The sequence below is a fragment of the Eublepharis macularius genome, chromosome 17 (assembly GCF_028583425.1).
Source record: "Eublepharis macularius isolate TG4126 chromosome 17, MPM_Emac_v1.0, whole genome shotgun sequence".
NCBI classification, from domain to species: domain Eukaryota; kingdom Metazoa; phylum Chordata; class Lepidosauria; order Squamata; family Eublepharidae; genus Eublepharis; species Eublepharis macularius.
In genome coordinates, this window is record NC_072806.1 from 21,883,210 (window position 1) to 21,908,706 (window position 25,497).

General features: G+C 44.5%; 1 protein-coding gene across 1 annotated transcript; it reads right to left on the reverse strand.

Moving 5' to 3' along the window:
- Window positions 1-4,083: 4,083 nt before the first annotated feature.
- Window positions 4,084-24,271, reverse strand: STYXL1 (serine/threonine/tyrosine interacting like 1). The gene is made up of 9 exons (XM_055001545.1): window positions 24,075-24,271; window positions 18,641-18,702; window positions 17,323-17,467; window positions 15,613-15,669; window positions 14,661-14,806; window positions 11,188-11,333; window positions 7,837-7,934; window positions 5,913-6,022; window positions 4,084-4,275 (listed from the first exon to the last, which is right to left on the reverse strand). Exons 1-9 carry the CDS (start codon window positions 24,175-24,177, stop codon window positions 4,144-4,146), a joined length of 999 nt encoding a protein of 332 aa, XP_054857520.1. The 5' UTR covers window positions 24,178-24,271; the 3' UTR covers window positions 4,084-4,143.
- Window positions 24,272-25,497: the final 1,226 nt, after the last annotated feature.

Here is a 25,497-nt window from a genome sequence, read left to right on the forward strand (position 1 = left end):
CCCTCCCTCAGAAGGGGAGTGCTTCCGGCAGGCGCCTCGGCCAATCGGCGGAGGAGAAGAGACCGGCCCGAGAACACGGCAGCCAATGGGAGGGAGTGCTGGCCGGTTCGTGAGACTGCAGGGCGGGCCGTATCCAGGGGCAACCGATACTAGAAGGGCGGGGCTTAATTGGGGCGAGGCGTATAGAATTCTGTCTTAGAGGAGGTTGGAAGAGCTGAGTTATGTCAGTAAATATTTAATGTATATAAATAAATATGTATATAGGCTGAAACCATTGAAGTAATCTTAGTTGCTTAATGGTATTAAGCGATCAGTTAAGTCTTCATAGATTTAATCAGTGCGTGTAAAGCTTTATGATTAATGCGTTCATATTTGTTTTTAAAAGCTCCTTTATCGTCTTCTTTTATACCGGCATAACCATTTATTGTTTTAATTCAGTAGGTTTCTTTAAAAAACATATTTACATTATTTATAGTCTGCCTTTCTCACTGAGACTCAAGGCGAATTACACAATGTCAATCAGTGCAGTCACTTTCAAAGACATTTGAATAAACAATGTACCTAACTATAGGGTGTGTATGTGTGTGTGTATATACACATACACACACACACCCCACCACCACCGCCCATATATAAATGTTTATGTTTATAAGGTCATTTCATATTTGGGATTCTGAGATTTTCGTTCCTTGTGGAAGCCACCAGACTGAATGTTTGAGGAATGGAAATCTGTTTAAATGATCTTCAAATAAATGATCTGAGCAAAACAAGGTTCTAAAGGACAACAGGGGCTCTGCCACCAAAGGCCTTTGTTTTTTGGGATGATGTTGCCTTTTTCCTCTTCACCCTTTGGAGAGCTGGAAATAGTTCTACAAGAAATTCTCATACTTAAAATATTTTTATTTAGGGTGGGGGGAGATGAAGAATCATTTGCAAAACATTTTAATGTAGATGATTACCACCTTTCAGACTTAGAAATATATTCAATCGGGAGAAAAAAAAACACACACCTCATTTTGTTCCTCTTCAGAATCCCATACTCAAAGGTATGGGGCCTCTCAAAATTGAGGTTGCAAGGCTATCCGCTTCTGAGACTGATGCTTTTATAAAAACATATTAATAGATGCAGCAGGTTCTCTGAATCCCCAGCTTTCATTTTTAAAAACAGTAAATCTCTATTAGCTCCTTCTGTTGTAGAGTTATGCTTTTCCCCTTATATCTCTGCAATGAAAGGGGCTAGAGATTTACTTTTTAAAAAAAAATGAAAGTGGGAGATTCAGAGAACCTGCTGCATCTATTATTACAATGTAAGGTGGTTATAATGTTATGAAATTGACAATTTAAAAAAAGATTGAACACGAAACCAGGACGGGGAAGGAAGGCGGGAGGAGTGGTTTGACTATGATGAACAACCAATTATCAGAAAATGGGTTGAAGGTGGGTGGGAGTGGGCAGGACAAACCAAAAGAAACATTCCACACAAGGAACAAAGGTGACTCAGAATCAACTTTTAAAAAAAACTTGGGGTAAAAGTGGTCTCAAGAGAACTGGGAAATAACCAGGGGGGGACCCCCCCCCAATTAAAACTAAAGGCAAAAAAATGTGTGCAGAAATCAGAGAATAAATTGAAGCTGTATGGGGCCAGAACTGATGAAAAAAACATGCAGAAATGCCCTATTGCATGGCCCAGCTGTTTTTTCATACAAATATCTGAGTATCTTGGATTACATATATAGCACATTTCAATTGATAAGGTGCTTGATAGTTCTCTAACTGTAAGGGAGAAACAACTCTTGGTGTTTCATTAGCCCTAAGCATTTTAGAACTAATATGAAATAATGTTATTTTATTTTACTATGTTATTTATAGTTCGCCTTTCTCACTAGGACTCAAGGCGGATTACACAGAGTAAGAAAGTACAGTCTGACTGAAACATCCAATTAACAATGCAATAGTATTTGAATAGTGGAAATATGGAGCCAACCAGGAAATCTGAGAACAGAACAGAAGCAAAGCATTAACATGACACGTTAAACAATGCAAAAATTACGTAATAGGATCCTACGTACAGCAACAGGCACTAAGAGCTATACACAATAGTGGATAACCTCCTCCTCAATATCAATCTTGAAAAGAGCCCATTTATCGATGTTTTCTGCTTTTAGTCCACCTTTCTTCCATAGAGCTCCGGGCAGCTCCCCTCCCCATTGTATCAACACAACAACCCTGTGATGTAGGTTAGACTGAGAGAGCACCTGGTCCAAGGCTTCACAGTTGAAAATAGATTTGAACCAAGGTCTTCTCGGTTTGACATTTTAACCACTACACTATACTGGCCCCTCAATGCTGCAAGCGCATTCACTCCACCATCCCTTCAAAGCTTTAAAAACACAAGTCTTTTCATCATGCCAGCTCAGAGTCCTCCATTCTCTCAAAACAACACAATTTATTAAATTTCCAACACACTGCACAATTGATTTATTGGATTTTGGTCCTACTTTCCCAACAAAAAACATCTCCCCAAGCGGATCATGTCAGTTATAATTTAATACACGATGCTGCACAGAAACGATACAAGTCCTTGACTTCAGGCTAACGAAAAGATGAGATGTAACATGAAGTGGAATAGGAGGAGATCAGTCTGGGGCTAAGCAGATCTGTCCCTTGCTGGAACTGAAGTGGGGAGCAGCAACCTCACTTGATCCTTTGGCCCTTGATCCTTTGGCCAGTGGCAATGGACAGAGCCCTTTGCTATTATGTCCAAGATAACAGCAGGAACAACCAGACTACCTTTGCCCACTGGTCAAATTATGCAATTACCATTCCCAGAGCTCCTTGGCCTGAAAACACGCGTTGTTAACCAAGGTTTTTTCCCTTTTAATCCCATATAAGCTGGTGATGGTCAGAGCGAAGCATCACTAACGACAGCAGCCATTCTATCAAACTGATTTTTACCCCGTCCTTCCTTCGAAGGGTGGCGGCGTACATGGGGGGATCCTCTTTACAAGCAGCTTGCAAAGTAGGCTAGACTGAGAGACAAGGAGCATCTCCAAGGCCATGCCAGGTCTTTCAGTGGTGAAGGAGAATCTGAACCCAGGTCTCCATAGGCCAAATCAAGCTTTTTAAAAAAGCTGCCTGCTAACATCACGCCGTCTCTCGGCATTTCTCCAGGAAGCCTGTGCGCAACAACCAAGGGCTGGTGTCAGCTGGGAGTCATTCCCTGCACCTTCTTACAGCAGGGAAAGCACATGATAAAACAGAGCAGGTTATAAGCAGGTTACAAGCATGTACATTCTCTAAAGAAATAAATAAGTATAATCCTTCAGTGCCCCAAACCAAAGACATTATTGCCCAACATGATTCCCAGGAGAGCTGGAAGCAGGGAAGCTAACGTACAGAAGGTTAGCAAAGCCAAGAGATTAATCTGTTACCTGGGCCTAACCCAGAAGCATCCACAGCCAGAACAATCCAAGAAAGCCACTGAGCTATCTGCTGGTGGAGCCATGCTGAACTGTCATTCCCCAACCCACAAATACACAGAAAGGCCCCCCAGTGTCTGTGCAATTATGCCTGACTGCTGATCTGTCTAGCACAATATTGCCTAATCTGACCAGGTGCTGCTCTCTGGACTCGCAAGACAAGATCCTTCCCAGTGTCGACGGAGGTCCCCTGCCTCTGAGCAAAGCCCCCTCTTCAACAAGTTAATGGGCCTCTAGTGGTTCAAACCCTGGCTGTCCCCAACAGCCAAAGCTCACAATCTATTAAAATCTCAGAGGTTGAATCCAAACCCAGTGGTCTCCCTGAAATGGCTCACTGTCCCACAGGAGCAGGATTTCAGGGAGATCAGTGAGCTGCAGGGAGGCTGGGCTAGAAAAGTTCCATCCCATCGACAGAAGTGCCCTCCACTAATGGAAAATGTAGTTGGGCTACAACTCCATGTATTTATTCCTCAGTGAAACTCAGAGAAAGCCTTAATATTGCTCACCTGCGGCACAGATAGTAAACAGTTCAAGGCAACAACCACAGAAAGGTGTTTAAAGAGTTTTTTTTTAAAAAAAGCTTCCCAAAAGCACAACTCACCCCCCCCCCCCCCACCCGACTGCTGCCCCTACAATCAGTGTTCCGGCTGCTATCTGCCTTTTGTCAGTAAAATGGCTCAGAGATATCAGTGATTGTTGTCATGTAGATCCGATGTTCCCACTTCGACAGCTGTTGCACAAACCCTCGGTTTGGCCGAATGTTCGTTTTACACTTCTGGATGTAACTCCAGGAGTCCTACAAAGACAATTAGAGTGTGTGGGTTAGTCATAAAGAAGCGCATAACAGATCTCTCCATCAAAAGTGCAGGTGCCCTTAGTTCATGATTTTAGCCACTGGGGGGGGGCGGTCCTGCGGCGCAGAGGGCAATCTAAACTCCCCTCTGTATGGAGATCAGGCAGCAGGGCCACCAGCCATGTGACCAATTTCAAGAGGTTCCAGAACTCCGTTCCACCGAGTTCCAGCTGAAAAAAAGCCCTGGCAGTATATTACTATAATGTAATGATCTACAGCTGGGAAGGTGGCTTGGTATAGCCTGATCTCGTCAGATCTCAGAAGCTACGAGGGTCAGAACTTGGATGGGGAACCACCATGGAAGACTCTGCAAAAGGCAATGACAAACCACCTCTGCTTCTCACCTGCTTTGGAAACCCCATGCTGGGCTTGCCAGAAGTTGGTTGCGACTTGATGGCACCAATGTATGTACTAATGCCACCAATGTATGTACGAATGCCACAATGATATGTCAGAGCCTGTTTAACCTGAGTAAAGCCATATTTAATTCTGTAGTATTTAGTCTTTCTTTCCTCCAGGCCTCAACACCTGCAAGGAGCCGAATCCATGGGAAAGGAAACTCTCTTATCTATTCGACCTTGGCCAGCACATCACGCCTCTGAGAAGCTTTGCTATGTGAATTCAGGGGGGAGGCTGGGCTTAGGAGTGTGAAATGTAACCACTTTCTTTTCATGAGTTATTCTTGTCAATCCTTTGGTTGGCCAGGATCTCTATCCTGGATTATGTATACTTGGAGATGAATGCTATCTTTCACAATAAACCTTTTGAAACCAGAAAGACCTTGTCTTCTTGCAGAAGGGAGTGAAACAGACTATCAACTCTCAAGTAGCATAGTCTGACACTTCCAATAAAAAAGACAGTAAAAAGCATCTCGGCAGTGGAGGGGAGAAATGGCATCTGGACTGGGCAAGCAGATAATGGAAATCTGCACTCATCCATGCTTTCCCCGAATCTATTTGTGTCCGATCTTTCAGGAAAGATCATACCAAAGCAAATTTCAGAAAACACGCAACAGAACTAGGGAAAGCCCAGGTGGATGATGTTTGCACAATGCTACGTGGAAGACCTCTCACCAAAATCCACTCCGGGGCTTATTTTGATGGAGGAGTGCAGAGCAAGACTTCCATGTGGATGCAATCTAGATCTCCAAGCAAGGTGACTGCCAGAGCGACAAATAACATTTTTTTGCATATCTTTAGTAATCAGCTGTTTGGGTAGCAAACCATGTGGTGGTGAACTTCATGGTCCCCATTTTGAGAAAGATGCACATTGTCCAACATGTAGGGTTTTTTCAGCCACTGGGGGGTCCTAGAACTACATACATATATCAAAATTTCCGCTTTCCAGATTATGGGGAAGTACCCTAGCAATTTGGATATCCAAGTGAGACAGCAAATCCTAAGCACTGATCCATCCAGTTTGGTGTGCTGCTGATTCGTCATGCAATGAATTGTTGCGGTTGACTTGTGCTGATGTGGTTTTATTGTTTACTGTAAAGAAGTCTGGATTTTTTGCACAGCCTGATAGTGGTTAGAGGCAAGATGAAAACTAGAAAACCGCTCCTCTGTAGATGCACCCACCTTTAAGTAAAGCCTACATGAATGGATGAGATAGGCCATCACCACAGCGCTGCACCTGCTTATTCCTAAGACGGAGAAAACCAGGACGCCTCCATGAGGTATACGACTATCTAGAGGAAAGAACAAAAGAAAAATGTCTGTTACGTTGCTTGGGTGCTAAGTGGTAAGACACAAACTCTAGGAAAAGAGGTGTTTTTTTTTTTAAAGTCGACTTGTACTGTGAGAAAAGGTTAGCATACGTCCGACAGCCTTTCCCCTGTCATTTGCCCTTGCCTCCAGCAACTGGTGCCCTGACCTGGATAGCCCAGGAGAGCCTGATCTCATCAGATCTCAGAAGCTAAGCAGGGTTAGCCTTGGTTAGTAACTGAATGGGCGACCTCCAGTGAAGACCAGGGCTGCACAGGCAGGCAATGGTAAATCACTTCTGTTAGTCTCTTGCCATGAAAACCCCATCAGGGCTTGCCATAAATCAGCTATGACTTGGGGGCATGCTCCACCACCACCAGCAACTGGTATTCAGAGGGAGACTGCTTCTGAACATGAAGGTTCTATGTATATACCCTGGCAAATAGTCATTAGGGGTGGGGCATGAGCCAGCTTTTGGAATTCAGTTTTGTTCCCAAAGCTTTTGGAAGGAGATTATCTGCCTGGGAGCTGTCCAAGTCCTGCGACTTTAATAAGCTTTGTGTAGAGAACTTGGATGGGGAGAATTTTTCCTACTTCTCCCATAGTACTCCCACTTAGGGTCACACAGTGAAGGTCGAAGGGCAGTAGATTCAGGATAGATGAAAGGAAGTCCTTCATGCAAGACAGAAACCATCATGTGGAAGTCACTGTGGAAGTCACCTGAATGGGGGCTGAATGGAAATCTCCATGGTCAGCAATTGCTTGGGAACAAACAATGGTACACGACAGCGATCTTGGTGACTTGCTTGTGTGCTTCCCAGAAGCATCTGGACACATACTCTGGTTTCTCTTCAGATCGCATAAATCTTTCGCCTTTTAAAGATCGCATCTGGACACACATGCATGGAAACAGGACTCTAGACTAGAACAATTTTTTGCTGATCCAGCAGAGCGCTTCTGGTATCCAGCTAACATCTTGCCTTGCCTCTTGCTGACCATCTTGGGCATCCACTTACTCCACAAAGAACCTTTGGTTCAAGTCTCTATTGCCTGCTAACACTCAAGTCCAAAATAAAAGACCTCAACAAGCCAGCCAGTCAGGGAGCCTAGGCAGTTTCTTGTATTGTGGCTATATCTCGCAGATTCTGACCAGTATGCGGCCTAGCATTGGCTGGGAGCACTATCTATTCCAGGGGTCCCCAACAGGGCACACATGGGCACCTTAGTACCCTCAGACACCTTTCCTGGAATCTACCAAGTGTTTTTAGAAAGTGGGCAGGATCAAGTAGGGCTTTTGCCCAGCAGGGCTTCTGATTAGCCCCCCGAGATCTGCCGGGCTGTGCAGAATTTTTAATAGTTGCTTCAGCAGCAGCTGCCCCTACAGCACAAGGATTTTCACCGTGCGACTGAAGGTAAGCTGCATAGGCAAGAAAAGATTTTTAAACAATGTTCATTTTAAAAGGCATTCTGTTAAACAGAAATTCTGCCTGAATTGTTTAAGTGTTGCCATTACTTATGTATAACCTCAATCCTAACATTTTGTGGTTGGCTGCGACAGCCATTTTGTGGTTGTGATCACCACCCTGTGTCAGAATTCCAAAGTTGCTCACATGCTTGAAAAGGTTGGGGACTCCCAATGGAAAACCCATGGGTTTATGCGAGCTCCGGTCTTGGGACATTCTGTGGGGCATCTGTGGCTAGCAAGTCAGGGGAATAAGATCATGCTGTTTAAAGAATACGTGTCCCTTGCCCACAGCAATCAGGGCACTGGGGAGGAGGAACATCTTGATTTACTCACCGATGAAGTGGCAAATATCACCAAAGTGCGTGAATATATCTGCCTCTGGAGAGTCTGGAATGGGTATGTGAAGGAGGTCCTTGCTATCTTTTGGGAAGCTACGAAAGAGCATACAGAAGATCTGTTCAGGTGTGTGAACAGGCAGATTCCAACTGATGTTTTTGTGACGGCAAAGCTCTACTTGGCATGCATGAGAATGAATTACAGCATCTTTGGGGGGGGGGGCATGGCGCCACTTCGGAGGAAGATGGACTCAAAATCTGAGCTCCGCTCCCCCCTCAACTTAACTAAATATCTAAGAGACACTACTGAGTTATGATCACCCTTGACATGGGTAAACAAAATGCAGAGAATAAGAAAAAATAATAAAATCTCCAGAAGACTCCAGGATTTCTTCCCCATGATGCAGCTGCCTGAATTTCAGAGCAGGGTCGGAAAAGACGCAGCTAAAATGGCGTCGGAGGCAATACTGGTAGATAAACCTCTACCCAAAGTTTATCCGCCTGTACTAAACCAAATTATGGAGCATAGTATTTTGGATAAAATTGCAAATCTAACAGAACAGATCAATGGAATAAAACTTGACATTACCAAAGCTATCCAAAAGACAGATTGGGCAATGGATCTCAGTAGCACATTGCAAAAAGAGATTAAAGTTATGCAAAAAGAAAATGACTCAATGCAAAACAGGATACAATCCCTACAACTTTCAATTCGTCGATTGAATCTTAAATTTAGAGGGATTGATGAAGAAGAAACAGCAAATGAAGATATAACTATATTTCTAGCAAATTGGCTAACAAAATGCTTAAAAGTTAAAAGAAGATATTGCCCCGTTAATCAAAAAAGCATTCCGAGTCGGCTTCCCAAATAACCAACAAAGGAGAGGTCCTAGAGACATTTTGGCAACATTCTCTGACTGGAGGATAAGAAAGAAGATCCTAGGAACGACCAGATCACAGAATTCATTTGTTTACAAAGGAACCCCTACTGCTGTACTCACTGACTTGCCTAAAGAAATTCTGAGCAGGAAGAAAGAACTCAAACAGATAACAGAAACCCTCAGAAAAGCAAAAATAGACTACAGATGGTCAAACTTCACAAAGCTTCAAATACAAAGGAAAAATCTATCTGGCAGAAGATCAGGAGTCATGCTTAAATTTACTACAAAACATCAACCTAGACCCAATTATGGACTCTGAGAATGCATCTAACAAGAGGAAAAGATCAAAACCACCTACTCCTCAAAAGAATAGCAAGATTCCAGTCAGACACAACTAATAGACATTTTTCTTATTCTTATTTTCTATTTCTCTGCACTGCTAAACTTCAACTTTAATGTTTAATCTTAGAAGATGTATGTATGTGAACTCTCAATAAGCAGAGAGAAACAAAATCATAAGAATAAAGGTTTGAGGGAGGGACAAGGGAAAATAGTATCATCAACTTGCTCCTAGAACAAAATGACCCAATAGCTCTGGAAATTATTCCAGAAATCCAAGAGAAGAAAATGTTCTTTGGTTCCAATAGGTCAGGGTAGTCATGTATAAGGTTCCTTTAGTGTTAGTAATGTTTATTTTTTTGTTATTGTGTTTATTCATCTCTCTATATAGGAAAATTGATAGGATAACACAATTAGTGGAGGGGGACTTAGTTGACTTTGCAAAAAATGTTCATATATATTAAAAATCTTTTGAGTAAGGAATGTGCTTTGTAACTCTTAATACCAGGCTTGTACTCATCTGTTTATACTTTAAAGTTAATAATACCTTTTAAACAAGCAGAAAATATTCTACAAACTGAATTTTATTTTATGTAAAAGGTACATAGTTCTATTATCTTACTTACAGACAGATCCAATTTCACAACACACTGAACTCTGTAAGCTTCTTAACTAACACTTATAGTTATATATATTGGTATATAGTTATATACCAATATATATACCATATATATATATATATATATATATATATATATATATATATATATATATATATATATATATGTATATGTATCTGTATCTTGTTTATATTTAAAAATAATAAAGAAAGAATTTTTAAAAATTACAGCATCTTTCTGGGCTTTCAAATCTGATAAGGAAGAGGCCACTCTGGACAGCATGGACTACAACTGTAGACTTGAATTTGCAGGCCTTCTGATAACCAGCCTGGAGCATTGCACCTTGAGCGAATGCATTTAGTGTCCAGGTAGATTTATTATTAAATTACTAGATTTTTAAAGCTTAACAAAAACGGGGTCCAGGGTATATTAGGGCACCTAATCTTATGTGGCGGCCTCCACCATCCCCATATTCTGAGATCAGCAAGCAAGGTTCTGTTCTGAATTCCATTACAGGGACAGGCCAGATTGGCTTGTATGTGTCCCAGGTCCTGTATGCGGACAGCTCCAGAGTGACAGAACGCCCTTCAACAGGACAGCTGCATTCCTCCCTCTTTCCAAACATGTCAACGGAGTCTGAATCAGCCCTTTCTGGTCTTGATAGGCTTGTCATCTTTACCTGCTGCTGCTGTGATATACTTATTACTTTTTTATATTTATATAACTTTTATATTTTTGAAACTCTTTCTAATGATCTCTTATCTGAAGATTGGACACGGGATCTTCTGCATGCAAAACACCTGCTCCACCAAGGAACTGCCCCTCCCTGAATATGTCCTAGATGCCTTCCTACGTTAATGAAAATGATGACTTGGGGATGTGGTCTCATCCCGTGCTCTTTTAACCAACACTCCTTATTTGCTGAATATGTCCTGATGCTCTTGTCTGTCTTTTACATGTCTACTCCACCATTCCACTAAGTAGCTCAGAGTAACATACACGGTTCTCCCTTTTATCTTCAGAGGGAGAGGGTTTACATGGAGAAAGAGGCCGCCTGGCCCAAAGTCACTAAGTAAGCTTTGTGGCAGTGGGGATTAAATTTGGGCCTCCCGAGTCCCTGTCCAAAACTATAACCACCACACCATGCCAACCAAAGGCTAAAACGATGGCATTTACACACTAGATGATGATAACAACAACGTGCTCATATACTATCCTTCTGGACAGATTAGTGTCATTATCTCCAGTCCATAATATAGCTGGGGAACTGAGAGGAGTGGCTTACCCAAGGCTACCTGCAGAGCTCATGGAAGTAGTGGGAATCAAACCAGCAGGGTGCTGACTCCCAACCCAACCATTTAACCACTATGCTACAACAGTTGGCTTCTTTTCTGTGGACATGCAAGCCAATAAGCATTTTTATGAAGGAAAAGTAACTTTTCTGGGCTTCTGTGCAAGGCTACAGGATAAGCCCTGTTCAGTGCTGTCACCCTAGACCGTGCAACTCACAGTGTGTCCATCTCCTCTGAGACATTGATATGGGCTATGATTTTCAGATCCTTATGTATCTGCCGATCACAGGCTTGCCTGTAATCTCCCATGTACAGCTTGCTTGGAACGATCTCAACCGGGTAAGGTAGAATTTCCTCTAGTTCCTGGAGAAGAACCAAAAGGTACAATGAAGAGCACAGCTCTTAAACTGGGATCCTGCCAATTCCATAAAGTTTAAGTCCTGGGCTGCGTCCATGGGCTTAAAAGGTTCACATGCAGTCCACTCAAAAGCTTTCAAGTTGTCTAAACAGACACTTAATTCTCTTATTGCAACCAATAGGACCAAAAGTGCTTGCATATGGCTGGACTGTGCACCCAGGTCATCACGGCCCTTTAAAAACTAACATGTTAAGAGCATGAGGGCTCCCTGACTACTGACTGAAAGCAAGCTGGGAGAAGAGGCTGCAGCTCACGGGCACAGCATATACTTTGACAGCAGAAGGTCTGGGGCTGGCATCCCCAGTCAAAGAACCATAAGGCCACAGATCTTGGGGAAAGGGCTTCCACCACTGTACAGCCACTGCCACTTAAGAGAAAACAATATGGGGCTAGATGGGTATAAGACAGCATTGCAGAGTCATCAAAGGGAGATGCCGAGCCTTTCTTGCTTAATGTTTTCTTGGGAGAAGCTGCGGCCCAGCAGTAACGATCTGCGTGAGGAAGGTTCAAGGTTGAACTTCCAGCTAAAGAATCTCAAGTAGCAAAGTGCTGGGAAGATGAGATGAGACCCCGGAGGCCTGCTTGCTGGTCAGAGGAGAACGAACAGGGCTAGGTGGGTCAATGATTTGAATCCATATAAAGCAGCTTTATAAGAGGCAGTTTTTTTCGATTCCCGAAGAAACTGCTGCAGTGGATTCTTTGTGTTAACCAGGAGTGAACAGGCCTTACATGATGTCAGACCCCGATCCATGTGGATCAGTTCTGTTTACTGTGGAAAGCAGGTGCTTTGCCACTGAGCCACAGCCCCTTAATTTCTTTCATCACGTAATGGGAAAGGAATCCACAGTCCCTCTGGAGATCTTAGTTCATTCAATCAAACATTTGCAGCATACCTTGCTCTGCCACCTCGCCTTCCATCTGTCTACCTTAATTCATTTCTTTGAACATAACCTCAGTGGAAGACTAAAAATGCATTCACCCACAGAACTGTTGTTGTTTTAATCCATGAAAAGGTATTTATATCCCTCTCACCAATGGGGATCCAAAGTGTAAGGCCTGTTACACCATCATTCTCCCGATCTCCTTTTTATCCTCATAACAACAAGCCAGTGAGGTGGGTTAGGCTGAGATTGGCCCATGGAGGTTCTATGGTGAGTGGGGATTTAAACTCAGGCCTCCCAGACTTTGGTGGTGGAGAGTGCCCTCAAGTCAGAGTCGACTTATGGCGACCCCTGGAGGGGTTTTTATGGTAAGACACTAACAGAGGTGGTTTGCCATTGCCAGCCTCTGCAACCCTGGTCTGCATTGGAGGTCTCCCATCCAATTACTAACCAAGGCCGACCCTGCTTAGCTTCCGAGACCTGCCGAGATCAGGCTTATCTGGGCTATCTGGGTCAGATCTTACTCTGACACATTACCCACCATATCCTGCGGGCTCTCAATCAGTATGACATGTCTGGCCGGTACTTTAAAAGCTGCTCTAAAACCCAAGTCTATCCAGCAGCCGATTTTTGTTTTGTCGGTTTGAGTTTACTCAAGAGTTGCAACTGCCCTACAGGCAATCAGCTCATTAGGGTAGAGGGTTGGTGCACCTTCCCACGAGTAACAGAAGCAGGAACAATTAAGCAACACCAGCACCTCAAGGTTCATTTGCATGCTTAATGCAACTGTTCTGGCATTCAAATTCTTTTCCTCTCCTCTTCTAGCACAGCCCCAACCTCAAGCAGATCATCAATCTGCTTCTGGGGGTGTGAGAAGAAACAACATAAGGAATGTCAACTTTTGTTTTTAATGTAAAGATTGACTCAAGCAAGAGGCGATCAAAGAGGTGGCTGCCGAGAGCAACAAATTAATTGAACAAGGTGGTTTCTGTTACAGGCTTGGCCCGGCTTTAAAATTGTAGGGTGTCCTTCGGGAAGTTCAGGGAGCGGCCGTGGTGTATGAATTGGAAGAAGCTGCTTAGGAAATAGGGATGGCATCTAGAGCACGACGAAGGCAGCACCTATACTCCAACTGCCCCCATTCACCAGGGACGGTGCCTAGTTTCTGGTCTCCACCCTAATCAATCGCTGTTCCCTTTTCCTCCTTTTATATTTTTGTGGGAGGATGGCGGCTTTAGGGCTGGCAGCCCTTGCTGACAACTAGCAGGAGCCTCACCAGGCTCTGGGGAGATGGAGAGGTGGAAAAACAGGAAGTGATGTCACCACATTCCTGGGGGTTGGGGGCCGAAAGTGACAGCACGCATAGTGTGACACTATTTTCCCCTCCCCCCTTTCTCCTGCTGCTTAGAGCCAAACTACAAGTCAAGCAATGGCAGGGGACCAGGAAGGATTGGGAGGAGCCCTGCCATTAGAAGCTGGCAAGTGGCATCTTGGCACCTGGTCATAATTGTAGTGAGAATTACTAGTGTTATCATTTTTCTGTCTCCTTCCCCAAGTCTCTAAGTGGCCAAATTATGGCCACAGGGGATACACATGGCTGGCCCTCAAGCTGCTACACAACTTGTCCGAAGTATTGGCCTACTAAACTACAGCATCGGCCGGCAGACACTCCTGACAAATGGTTTTGTGGTTTGATGGCTAAGCGCCACGAATAACAGCAGAGGAGGAGAGAGGGCCACATCTGGATCTCTGCCATATCAGGACCATGGAGTGAAGGGAGAGGGAGCATAAGTTGCCCCCTCCCGGCATAGCTGTCCTGGTGTGAAACAGCCCTGAGTAATCACTATTCTGGGATACACGTGTACTAACAGCTATACATATGATCATCTGGCAGCTATGAGGACTTCACAGCATGGGAATTGGCCTGTTTGAAATGTCACTCAGAACAATGGGTGAGTGGACACAGAAGACGCGGAAAGAAGGACCACCAATCAATACTCTGCACAGCCAGATGGAAAGAAAGAGGGGAGGTGACTTGGCGATTAGCATAGTGGCCAGCCAATCAACAGTCTGCACGGCCAGATGGGAAGGAAGGAGGGAGGTGACTTGGTGATGAGCACAATGGCCAGCCAATCAACAGTCTGCACAGCAGGATTGGAAGTTTTATGCCTGTTGCAATGGCTAGCCTGTCAGCACCCTGAGCGGTCTGATCCTCCTCGGCTTGACTCCATCTGTACATCCCACAAAGGGGATGCAAGGAGTAAAAGTTGCCTCACAGATATACATAAACGTGAAACGGAGGGCAGCATCCCAGCAGAAGAAACAAAAGACTCCGTTCTATACATCTCTCTGCTTGAACGAAAGACAGAAGTGACGTTAATCTCCTCTTACCTGAGGCATCCAGAATACCTTCTGGGTCCTGAGGAAATGGTAACTGGCAGTGAACTGCTCATACCCACCTCTCAGGACTTGGACAGGGAAGCGGGTATATCGTTGCATGACTCTGGCACAGCGTGCAGCGGATCCATGTTTGGCATCTGCAGGCAGGAGCAAAGGTGTGGTGGTTGCAATGGCTCCCCCTTGCCAGCCTGCTCCCTGGAGGGGCTATTTTCCTCCAGGCAGCTGCAAATACAGCAGGAACCCTGGAGAGCAAGGCCTTAGCATCATGTCTGCCCTCGCACCCAACATCCTTCTTGACTCCTCCACCGCCGAGAGATGAACCAAGAGCCACATTTCGCCTGAAATGTGTTTAAGAGCTACTGTTTGCTACAAGGCTGGCTTCAGGCTTCTGTAAGCCCTTAGGCACCAGGTGTCCATGGGCCACTTTCTCCCCACTACATGGCTACCTCCCTGCGAACTGTGACAAACAGCCCCCCAAGCCATTTTTGGTCACGAAAATGGCATGGGGGGAAGGTTGATGCCTCTTTCCTCCATTTGCAGTAGTTTGAATCCAAATCGGGCTTCTGCGTACTTAATTTCTGGAATCTCATGTTTGACTTGGTCGTAGATCCAGAGGAGTTAGCTGTGTTAGACTGTAGTTGCAAAATAGTAAAAAGTCCAGTAGCACCTTTAAGACTAACCGGCTTTACTGAGGCATAAGCTTTCGAGAACCACAGCTCTCTTCATCAGCATCTAATGAAGAGAGCTGTGGTTCTCGAAAGCTTATGCTACAATAAAGTTGGTTAGTTTTAAAGGTGCTACTGGACTTTTTACTATTCATGTTTGACTGCGAGAGCATGGGAGTTGGGTTGGGGAACTCACGAGGCACAACGTCACACCTGTTTGGCCCTCAAGCTCCGTAACAACTCTTGGATCGCTACTGCAATAACAAAACTGTACTTACTTTGTTTAGGTGACAATTTGCGTTTTTTAATCAAGGCTTCCGGATCTCCTTCACAGTCTAAGTGGGGGAGAAAAAAGAGATTTGTTAGGAACTCTTTGGGAGGATCTGCTGCTAGCATGCATGGGAAGAGAGCAAAGCATCCATTCACGATAAGGCTGTGCACCCCTTGAAGGAACATGTCCGTAGTCTGGGGGTGCTCTTGGAGCCAGGCCTACTGCTGGATAAAGCAGGGCCACAGCTGTGGCTGAAAGTACCTTTTACCACCTTTGTTTGATTAGCCAGCTGTAGCCTTTCCTGGGTAGAAAATGTGGCCATTGTGGTTCGTGTCCTGGTTACATCTAGATGAGATTACTGCAATGTGAACTACGAAGATCAGCCCTTGAAAAGCGTTTGGAACCTTCAACTGGTGCAGAACGCTGCACGCCAGGATGTTGACAGGAATGGATCCTAGGGACCTTATCACTCCAGTATTGCCCTATTTACACTGGCTCCCAATCTGTTTCCGGGCACAATTCAATACGCTGGTGCTGATCTTTAAAGCCCTATATGGTTTGGAACCGTCATACCTGAAAGACCGCCCACTCCCTTATGGACCTACCTGACCATGAGGGTCATCTTTGGAGCCCCTGCCTTCTAAGATTAGGTAGGTGGCCATCTAGAAAAGGACCCCCTTGGTTGTGGCCCCAAAACTCTGGAACTGTCTTCTCCAGGAGGCTCATCTGTCCCCTTCTGTTGCCATCCTCTGCCAGTGGGCGAAGACTTTTTTTGTTTCATTTGGTGTTCCTCAGTGTTCCTTCCTCCTGTCCAATGTTTTGTTTTTATGTTTTCCTATGGATTTTGCTCTGCTTTTTAATTGTTTTAATGATGTGTTCGGGGTTGATTTTAATGTTTTTAAAGACCTGATTTTATTATGTGTTTCAATTTGAGCCACCTCGGTGGCCCTTATGAGGGCAGAAAGGTGGAGTATAACAACAAAATTCAATTTATATACCACCCTTCAGGACAACGTAACACCCACTCAGAGTGGTTTACAAAGTGTGTTATTATTATCCCCACAACAAAAAACCTTGTGAGGTGGGTGGGGCTGAAAGAGCTCCTAGAAGCTATGACTCACCCAAGGTCACCCAGCTGGCTTCAAGTGGAGGAGTGGGGAATCAAACCCAGCTCTCCAGATTAGAGTCCCACGCTCTTAACCACACCAAACTTGTGTAAAATAAAACAAGAAAATATTCCAGTAGCCTGCAGCTTACTGGGTTTCATGCTACTGATCAGGGTTAATGTTAAGCCCTAAGTTTGGAAAGGCTGAAGACAACATTCCACTTCATACAATAGCCAAACAAACAGCTTCCTCCATGAAATCCAGATGCAGAAAAAGGGTTTTTATCCCCCAATGCTGCTGAGATCAACTGGGAATGACTCTTGCACTTCTTGCATGCAAAGCTATGCCTCATCCTCCATATGAAATAGTAACATGACAGGGAGAAGGCTGAGCTGGAATGTTTCAACTTGATAAGCTAGTTTTCTAGGTTCTTGCAATCCCCCCCTACTCATTCATATGATCCCCTACCTGCAGTCAGAAGTGGGACAGCCTAGAAAAATATTTACCACCACCTCAGTGAGAATGAACTCCATGTCTTGCGCGAAGGAAGCCTGTTACACACAATCAGTCAGCCTGCTTAACAGCAATAGGAATAGCAGAAGCAGGAACACCTTTTAGTTCTTCATCCAGTTCAGGTAGGTCATAATCCATATCAAAAGCAGCTTCCAAAGTATCCGTTTTGTTGTCGTACACAATGCAGTATCGGACGCACCCCAAATCAATGGACTGAGGAGGCGTGTATTTGCCCAACAGATTCTTTAAAGCACAAACAGAAAAAAAGTAGAGCATTAAGTACTGTGCTAAGACCCGTTGGGTTCCCATTGGCAAGAGAAGCGGGGTGTAAATGAAGTCAAACAAAACACAAAGTAGAAAAATGGTGAAACATGGCTGTGGACTGATTTTTAATTTAGCAGACTTTTTCAGTGAGAAGCCTGTACCCAAGAGGTCCCAGAGGTTAAAACAAACTATGTGTATTTTAGGGAAGAGAGTGTTTCCCTGGTTCTGTGTTTGCATTAAAGGTAGAGGTAGTCCCCTGTGCAAGCTGGCTACCTGGTGGTGCAGAGTGGTAAGCTGCAGTACTGCAGCCCAAGCTCTGCTCAAGACCCGAGTTCGATCCTGGCGAAAGCCGGGTTCAGGCAGCCAGCTCAAGGTTGACTCAGCCTTCCATCCTTCCAAAGTCGGTAAAATGAGTACCCAGTTTCCTGGGGGTAAAGTGTAGATGATTGGGGAAGGCAATGGCAAACCACCCCGCAAAAAGTCTGCCAAGAAAACGTCGTGATGCAACGTCCCCCCCATGGGTCAGTAATGACTCGGTGCTTGCACAGGGGACTACCGTTACCTTTTACCTGCTTGGATTGTTTTGGAAGTTCACTGTGCTCTATCCTTCTTTAATTTGGGAATCATTGGAAGGATTTTTCAAATTAATTCTAGAACTGGAATTTCTGCCACAGTTTTTCGGGGTACTGCTCCATCTCCCCCCCCCCCTCTGACTGTTACCAATGAGGATGTATGTACCACTAGTGCACTGCAACATCAACCTCAGGAAGCCATCATATGTATGACTGCATCAAGGGAAGGGAGCTAAAGCCTGAAGAACAAGAACTCCAGCTTCTCCCCCTAACACAGGTTTAAGAAGGCCTCCGGCAAACAGGGAGAAATAAGGATGATGCCTTATCAGACACAGAAATCAGAAGACAAAGGCTGTAAGTACAGTCAGATTTTGCATGCCCTCTCAATGGGTCAGTTGTCCTGCAGGATAACTTCCTGTTGGCTTACAAATCAGATTGCATTGTTGTCTACTCCATCCCCCCCACCGCCTTGCCTCAGAGCAGTGCCAACACTAGCTAAGCTGAAAAGCATGTACTCAGATTCTAGCCAAGCCACAGATAACACAAACAGATGGTCAGCAAGTCCAAAAATGTAACTCGCCTGTTTCACTCTTAGTGCTGTTACCAGGTGACTTTCGTTGTATTCCCGCTTAGTACGAGCATCTGAAAATGACAGCACACAAAGAAGAAATGCAGACAGGTCAACTGATCAATCCCCTAAAGCAACTGGTGGTGCCTAAGCAGCATCTGGGTCCATTTTGATTCCTCTAAGCCCCTTTCTCTTCCCATGCTAGGCTGAAAGCAACAGAGTCTCTCCCGTCAAGATTCTTTTCAAAAACCTGAACTGGCAGCAGTACAGATGGGCCTTGAACTCATGATTTTTAAAAAGCCGTTTGCAGGGAAACACCCTGACAAGATGTGTGCAGGGAAGCAGATTTCTATACACACAATCCAAGCTGCAAGATAGACTGATAACACCTGCAGAAAAAGAGGCCGATGTATAACCAACGCCCCATTAAACTGTCAGCAATCACTCTGATGTTTTTTCCAGAAAGCAGGAGGGAGACAAAAGCTGGTTCTTTGCTCCCCACTTCTGCCTCCTAGATGATTGGAATGACGGGACTGTTCAGCCTGCAGAACTGTGTATAAAGCATACCCCAAATACCCAACCATACAGGAAGCTTCTTGCTACATCTCTTGACTTACTACTCTGGATTTACCCCCTTCTAGTCAACCTATGCTGAGGGCAAATTTTTTGGGCTTCTATAAAGAGGGGCCTGATTTAAACATTGCTGAGATGCAGCAGCAGACCGCTGCCATTTAGGAATCTGAAAATTTTAAATGGCACCCCTTGAACTGGGCCTCAAAACTAACTGGTAAGCAATGCAACTTGTGGAAGATTGGTACCAGCTGCAGTACTGCAGCCCAAGCTCTGCTCACGACCTGAGTTCGATCCTGGCAGAAGCTGGGTTCAGGTAGCCGGCTCAAGGTTGACTCAGCCTTCCATCTTTCCAAGGTCGGTAAAATGAATACGCAGTTTCCTGAGGGTTAAATTGTAGATGACTGAGGAAGGCAATGGCAAACCACCCCGTAACAAAAGTCTGCCAAGAAAACATCATGATGCGACGTCTCCCCATGGGTCAGTAATGACTCGGTGCTTGCACAGGGGACGACCTTTACCTTTTATTCTCTATAGCTAGTGCGAAAGCCAGTCGACCACATTCAAAACCATTCAAACTTTCCACTTTAGAAATTTCAGCTGCTTCTGAGAATCAGTGCAGAATAATGGTTGGAGTGTTGAGCTAGGAGCTGAGAAGTGCAGACTCGATTCCCTGCTCCGGCTGGGTGACTTTGGGCCAGTAACTCTCGGCCTAACTTACCTCACAGGGTTGTTGTGAGGATATAACAGAGGAGGGGATAATGATGTTGTAAGCGGCTCTCCCCACTGGGGAGAAAAGCAGGGTATAAATATCTAAACAACGATAATGAAGGAAATCAGTCATGGGAATCAAGCCAGTCCCTGAGTGCAGTGTATTGTAAACTGGTTTGAAAACCATTTTTAAAAAAATACACATATTGAAGTAATTTATAAGTCAAAAACACAGACAAATGACTAATTTGTTTCTTTTGTGATGCACCTGCAGATCTCCCCCAACACACATTTGAGGAATTTGCAGCAGGGAGTCCAAAGAGTCAAAGAAAAAACCCTGAGGCTTTGGTGCAGCTGAAGAAGCCAGCTCAACAGGCCGATACATTTTATTGTTTCAGTGCCTGCAAGGAATTATCGGCCAGCTTACAGGGCGATTGTCACACGTGAGAGGGAGAAGATGCAGTCAGCCTGCTCACTCCTGAGCTCCCTCTTGGCAAGTCACTACACCCGTCCCGGGATTCTCTCGCCGATGCGATCAAGAGACCACAGTGGCCATGTTGGGCCCTTGCAATGAGCAGCTGTGTGCAAATGCCAAGGCTCAACCACGGACTCAGTGAAGGGCAGTACTGAACCCAGGAGACCCATGTTAAAATCCACGCTCAGTCAAGGTGCCTGGGAGAACCCGGGAGTGGACTGTGGCTCTCTCTTGGACACTAACCTAAGCCACAAAGTTGTTGTGAAGATAAAGTGAAAGGAAGACTGACACCCTCCAATATATCATAAACAATACCTTTTAACATCCCCAGTTCTCATACCCATCACTGTTTTGAGCTCCCCTTTTACACAGCATTTGGTGCTGTGCTGAAAATGTCAGACTAAGGTTTGGAAGACACAGGTCTGAATTCCCCACTCTGCCACGGAACGTTGCTGGGTGACATTAGGCCAGTCCCACACTCTCAGCCTAACCTACCTCACCCGTTGTTGTGAAGATAACAATGTAAGATTCCTTGAGTCCTCATGTGGAAGAAAGACACGGTATAAATTAAGGAAATGAAGCAAAGCCTCTGCTGTGACTTCTTTATGTCATATTCATTTAGTCTTCCAGCAATTTCAAAGCCAGAAGGGTGTTTTTTTCCCTTTAAGTTAAAGATATACTTGGCAAAACCATAATTGTCCTACAATACCTTATCAACAGATCTGAACATACCGCAGCAGCTGCAGCATGTAAACTGGCAGGTTGTGCACTGCCTAGTTTCTGGATGTTTGCATGCACGCCTGTGTGCCTGCTAGAGACAAAAGGCCATCTGCCTACTCAGAGATTTCACTTCTAGGGTGCCTGGAGAGGGAGCTAAATCAACAATGAGAAGGTGTCTCGTGCAAACAACATTTCAACAAGGCATCCCCCAAAAGACAGAAAACAGAAACAACGTATAGATGCAAATTTATCAGGGGCAGGATCCAGAAAACAGGGATAGGCCCTGGTAAATAGGGATGGCTGGAATATATGAGAACCACATACACCGCCCTGATGTGACAGATAGATATTTGGGTTGTGTGTTGTGTTTATTGTTTAGGAACAACTCTGCCATGTAACATGGAATATAGCTTTTAATGTGGAATCTATACGGTTGTAGCAGTGGTGAGGCCAGTAACGTTGCCACCCCAGCACTAGGTTGACCCACTTCCGGGTTTTTAATAAACAGACTTTGAAACTTGAGATGCGACAGCTTCCATTTAGTTTCAGAGCTTGCTTTGAGAATGAGTTATTTTAAAAAACAATCCACAAACACCGGTGCCCACCTCCCCTTTCTCATGTGGTATGGTTCTAAACTGGACATGCCTGAGCTACTCAGGTCTGTCTTCCCAAGAATCCCACAGGCTGAGGGTAGGTTTTTCAAGATCACAGTCTACCTTTTATGATAGAGTGATATTGAAAATCCATCTTTTCACTTGAGAGAAAAATGGGGGGAGGGGGTGTCCGGTGGTAACAAGGCAATAATTAGTTTCAAGTGGGTAGCTGTGTTGGTCTATTATAAAAGAGCAAAATTCAGTTCTTTAAGGCAGTAATTATAAGTCATTTGCTGTGATTCCACCTCACCTCTAAAACACCCTCTCCCCCAAGATCCACTTTGTCTTAGCACTGTGAGTAGGTGAGCAGAAACATTTCTTTTACATAGATTCTTGATGTTAGGTTTTTACCTGCCCTGTTGATTTTTTATGTCATTGGACACTGTTACTGATTTCATATTTTCAATTTTGCATTGGACTTTTTGTGGGGCTGTTGTTTTCATTGTGGATTTATGGGTTGTTTTAGTAATCGGATTTTTTTAAATTTGGTTTTTATTCTAATCATCAAGTGGAAACCAACTCAAGGATCATCTAAGCTGAAATTTGTGAAGCATCAGCATTTTAGATAAATCCTAAGCAAACAAATGCTATTTGTTTATACAAGGAATGAGTTCATTACAACTATGTAAAAGCTTCCCAAGTGAAAAACAGCAGGATTTGAGTCCAGTGACACCTTACAGATCAACAAGGTTTTCAAGGTATAAGCTTTTGAGAGACAAAGCTCCCTTTTTCGGATCAAGAAGTAAAAAGTAACTGCTTTTTTATTTATGATGCAAAGAATTAATAGATTCTAAAATGCGAAACAGGTACTTGGGCTTGGTTAGCACTGATTCTCTGTTCGTTTCTTTAACTGGAAATGCAGCAGCCTCTCCTAGGAAGGAAGGATAGGCCCAAGTATGGCCCCTGAGAATGCAGTGTGGAAGCCCAAGAACTTGGGTAGTTTTACTTTTTTTGTTTTAAATTCAACAAGTTACTAGCCCTTGTAAGCCAAAGACAGGCAGTTTCCATAGGACCACTGGCCACACACAGGAAGCTCCTTTATATTGAATCAAACTATCAGTCCATCAAGGTCAGTATTGTACGTTCCAACCGGCAGCAGCTCTCCAGGATGTCAAGCAGAGGTCCTTTCACATCTCCCTCTACCTGGTCCTCCCAGCTGGAGATGCTGAGGATTGAACCTAAGACCTTCTGCTTGCAAAGCAGAGGCTTTTCCACTGAGCCATGGCCCCTCCTCTAGTCCACAGGAAACTATGGTGGGTGTGGGTGAATGGCCTGTAGTGTTTAAGGTGTGGCAATTCTTCGCTGGCAAAGATCTCTGTCCTGCTATCTAGAAAACAGGAGATCTAGATTTCAATACATGGTGCTACTGTGCACTGGCTTTCTCTTTCAAAGAGTTGGATCCAGTGGAAAAGTCAATTGAAGGAGCGGCAGAGCAGATCTTTTCTCTGCCTTGCCCTTCCTTTTCTTTGTCCCAAAACACTCTCTGAGGACCAGGAAAGTGACATAAGCCAAATCAGCAGCACAGGACAAGGAGCTTCAGAAACAGGCAGGTAAAATCGCCTTCCTCTCTTTCCTCTGCAAGCTGTGAATGGAAGAATTATTCCTGCTTGTTGCTATAAGTCCTCATCCTGTGAGGCATTTTGCCTTTGAGTTTGTTCCAGTATTCAGAGAGGAGCATTGGGGAAAACAGCAGGTTGCTTGGGGAAGCTGAGGAAAGATCTACTCTGACAACTCCTTTTAAGCCTTCTGCTGGATTGAACCCAAAGACTGATTGGGCCTGTGGACGAAACTCTCTCAATTGCAGAGCAAAAGGTTGGTGCGTGCTTGGTATGTATTAGGGAAAACGAATGGCAACTTTACAGTGGGCACATGCTTTTCAGGAAGATATTTGTCAGTTCAAATCACAGCACCTCTAGTTAAAAGATCAGAGGGAGCAGGGCAGGGAAGACCTCTGCCAGATGGCCACCCCACCAACCAGAATGGGATTAATGATTCTTGTTGAGGATGATTTACCAATCTTGGGGAGCATTCACAACTTTTTGAGAAAAATAGGCTACATTCAGGACTTTAGGAAGTCTCTTCTTTGCACTTCATGTGTATATAGTTTTTTATAACACAGCTGTTTTCAAAGCAAGCTTACAACATGAAGCATCTAATTACTGGCCTGTATCCTATAATCAGTTGCATTTACTATTATTTATTAATCTTTATTAAGATATTTATACCTTGCTTTTCTCCTCGTCTCAGTTTTATCCTCATAACAACCCTGTGAGGTTGGTTAGGCATACCATTTGCTTCAACCCTGCGTGTTACTTACCCAACAAACATAAATAGTTTGGATCTGTCAATCTGGAACACTTTGTTGCCTGATTCAGTATGTTATAGAGTTCAGTTGGTTCACACAGGATCACCCCTGCCATCTTTGCTGGATGAGAATTATTTAGAACATCAGAGCATTCTCAAGGAGGCAAATCTGTGTTTCTGAGATGGGTCAGCCATGAACTGAAGCAGTTCTTTCAAATCTCAGCTTGCAGCCTGAAAACCAAAACAACGTGTGCTGGGCAGAAATACAGGTGTCAGGGTTCCTGTTCAGCCTGACAATAAAAGGAAAACATTGACTTTCAGTGTGCAACATATTGCACATAAATTATCTTGTACTCCTTTAAACAGTTCTGTCAGGTAGGTCAGTATTATTATCCCAGTATTTGCAGATGGTGTGTTGCTGAGGAAATAGTCCAATTAACTACTACACCATTTCACTAATAAATTCGACTATAGGCATGTAACTATTAATTTCAAAAGAATAGCACAAAATGCCCAGGAGTTGCATAGGGTTGCCAGCCTCCAGGTGGTAGCTGGAGATCTCCCGGAATTACAACTGCTCTCCAGGAAACAGAGATTAGTTCCCCTGGAGAAAAGGGCTGCTCTGAAGGGTGAACTCTATGGCATCAAACCCACTGGAGCCCCTCCTCTCTCCAGGCTCCACCCCCCCCCAAATCTCCCGGAACTTCTCAACTTGTGCATAAGAACGCCATACAAATTGTTACAATTCTTGCCTACCTTACAGGTCTGTTGTCAGAACTACCGCCCAATAATGTATGTCATGCCATTTTAAATCACAAAACAATGTTATTACTATGAATTACCCAATTGTCCCTCCCTTTAAGTATTCTTTTCGAATGTGCGGTTCTGGAGCCCAGTCGCCATGGTAACCACTGTACTCTATGACGCCAACTGGAGTAAAGGCGCGTCACAAGCACCCTGACCACGCCCCCACTTTGGAGGCTGGTTCTTAGCGGACCAAAGAATTCTTACACCGGAGGCACCGCGCGCCTCACCATTTGCAAACGCGAAAGGCCCGCCGGCCGGTCTCCGGCCATCTTCTTTAACGCCGCCGACCCCCATACGATCACATTCTTGTTGCTATGGAGGATACGCCGCGGTAACCAAGGCCTGACGTCACACACGCGCTCTCGCACTCGACCGTTTCTCGCGGTATTTTGCCGGGCGGCTAGTCCAAAAACAGGAACAAGTTCGCGCGACATTTGGCGCTCTAAGGGACAACCTCTCGTGTGAGTTTGAGAGAAGCAACCTGCCCCAACTTTTCCTTAGATATTTTAGCTGGTCGTATTCGAGAGATTTGTTTTTCCTAATCCTATTAATCAGCTACAGACCATGATTTAAAAAAGGGAAGAAGAGGTTCAAGCCTTTCAGAGAGAATTTTTTTTTAAATGGGAATG

What these genes read in the sequence shown, in the direction of transcription:
- STYXL1 (XM_055001545.1), bottom strand. Translation starts at nt 24,177, where the DNA reads ATGGCAGGGGTGATCCTGTGTGAACCAACTGAACTCTATAACATACTG. An exon ending in CAAATTGTCACCTAAACAAA is followed by an intron (nt 14,807 to 15,612) that starts GTAAGTACAGTT and finishes TCCTGCCTGCAG; the next exon opens with ATGCCAAACATGGATCCGCT. An exon ending in TCAGAGGAGATGGACACACT is followed by an intron (nt 7,935 to 11,187) that starts GTGAGTTGCACG and finishes GCTCTTTCGTAG; the next exon opens with CTTCCCAAAAGATAGCAAGG.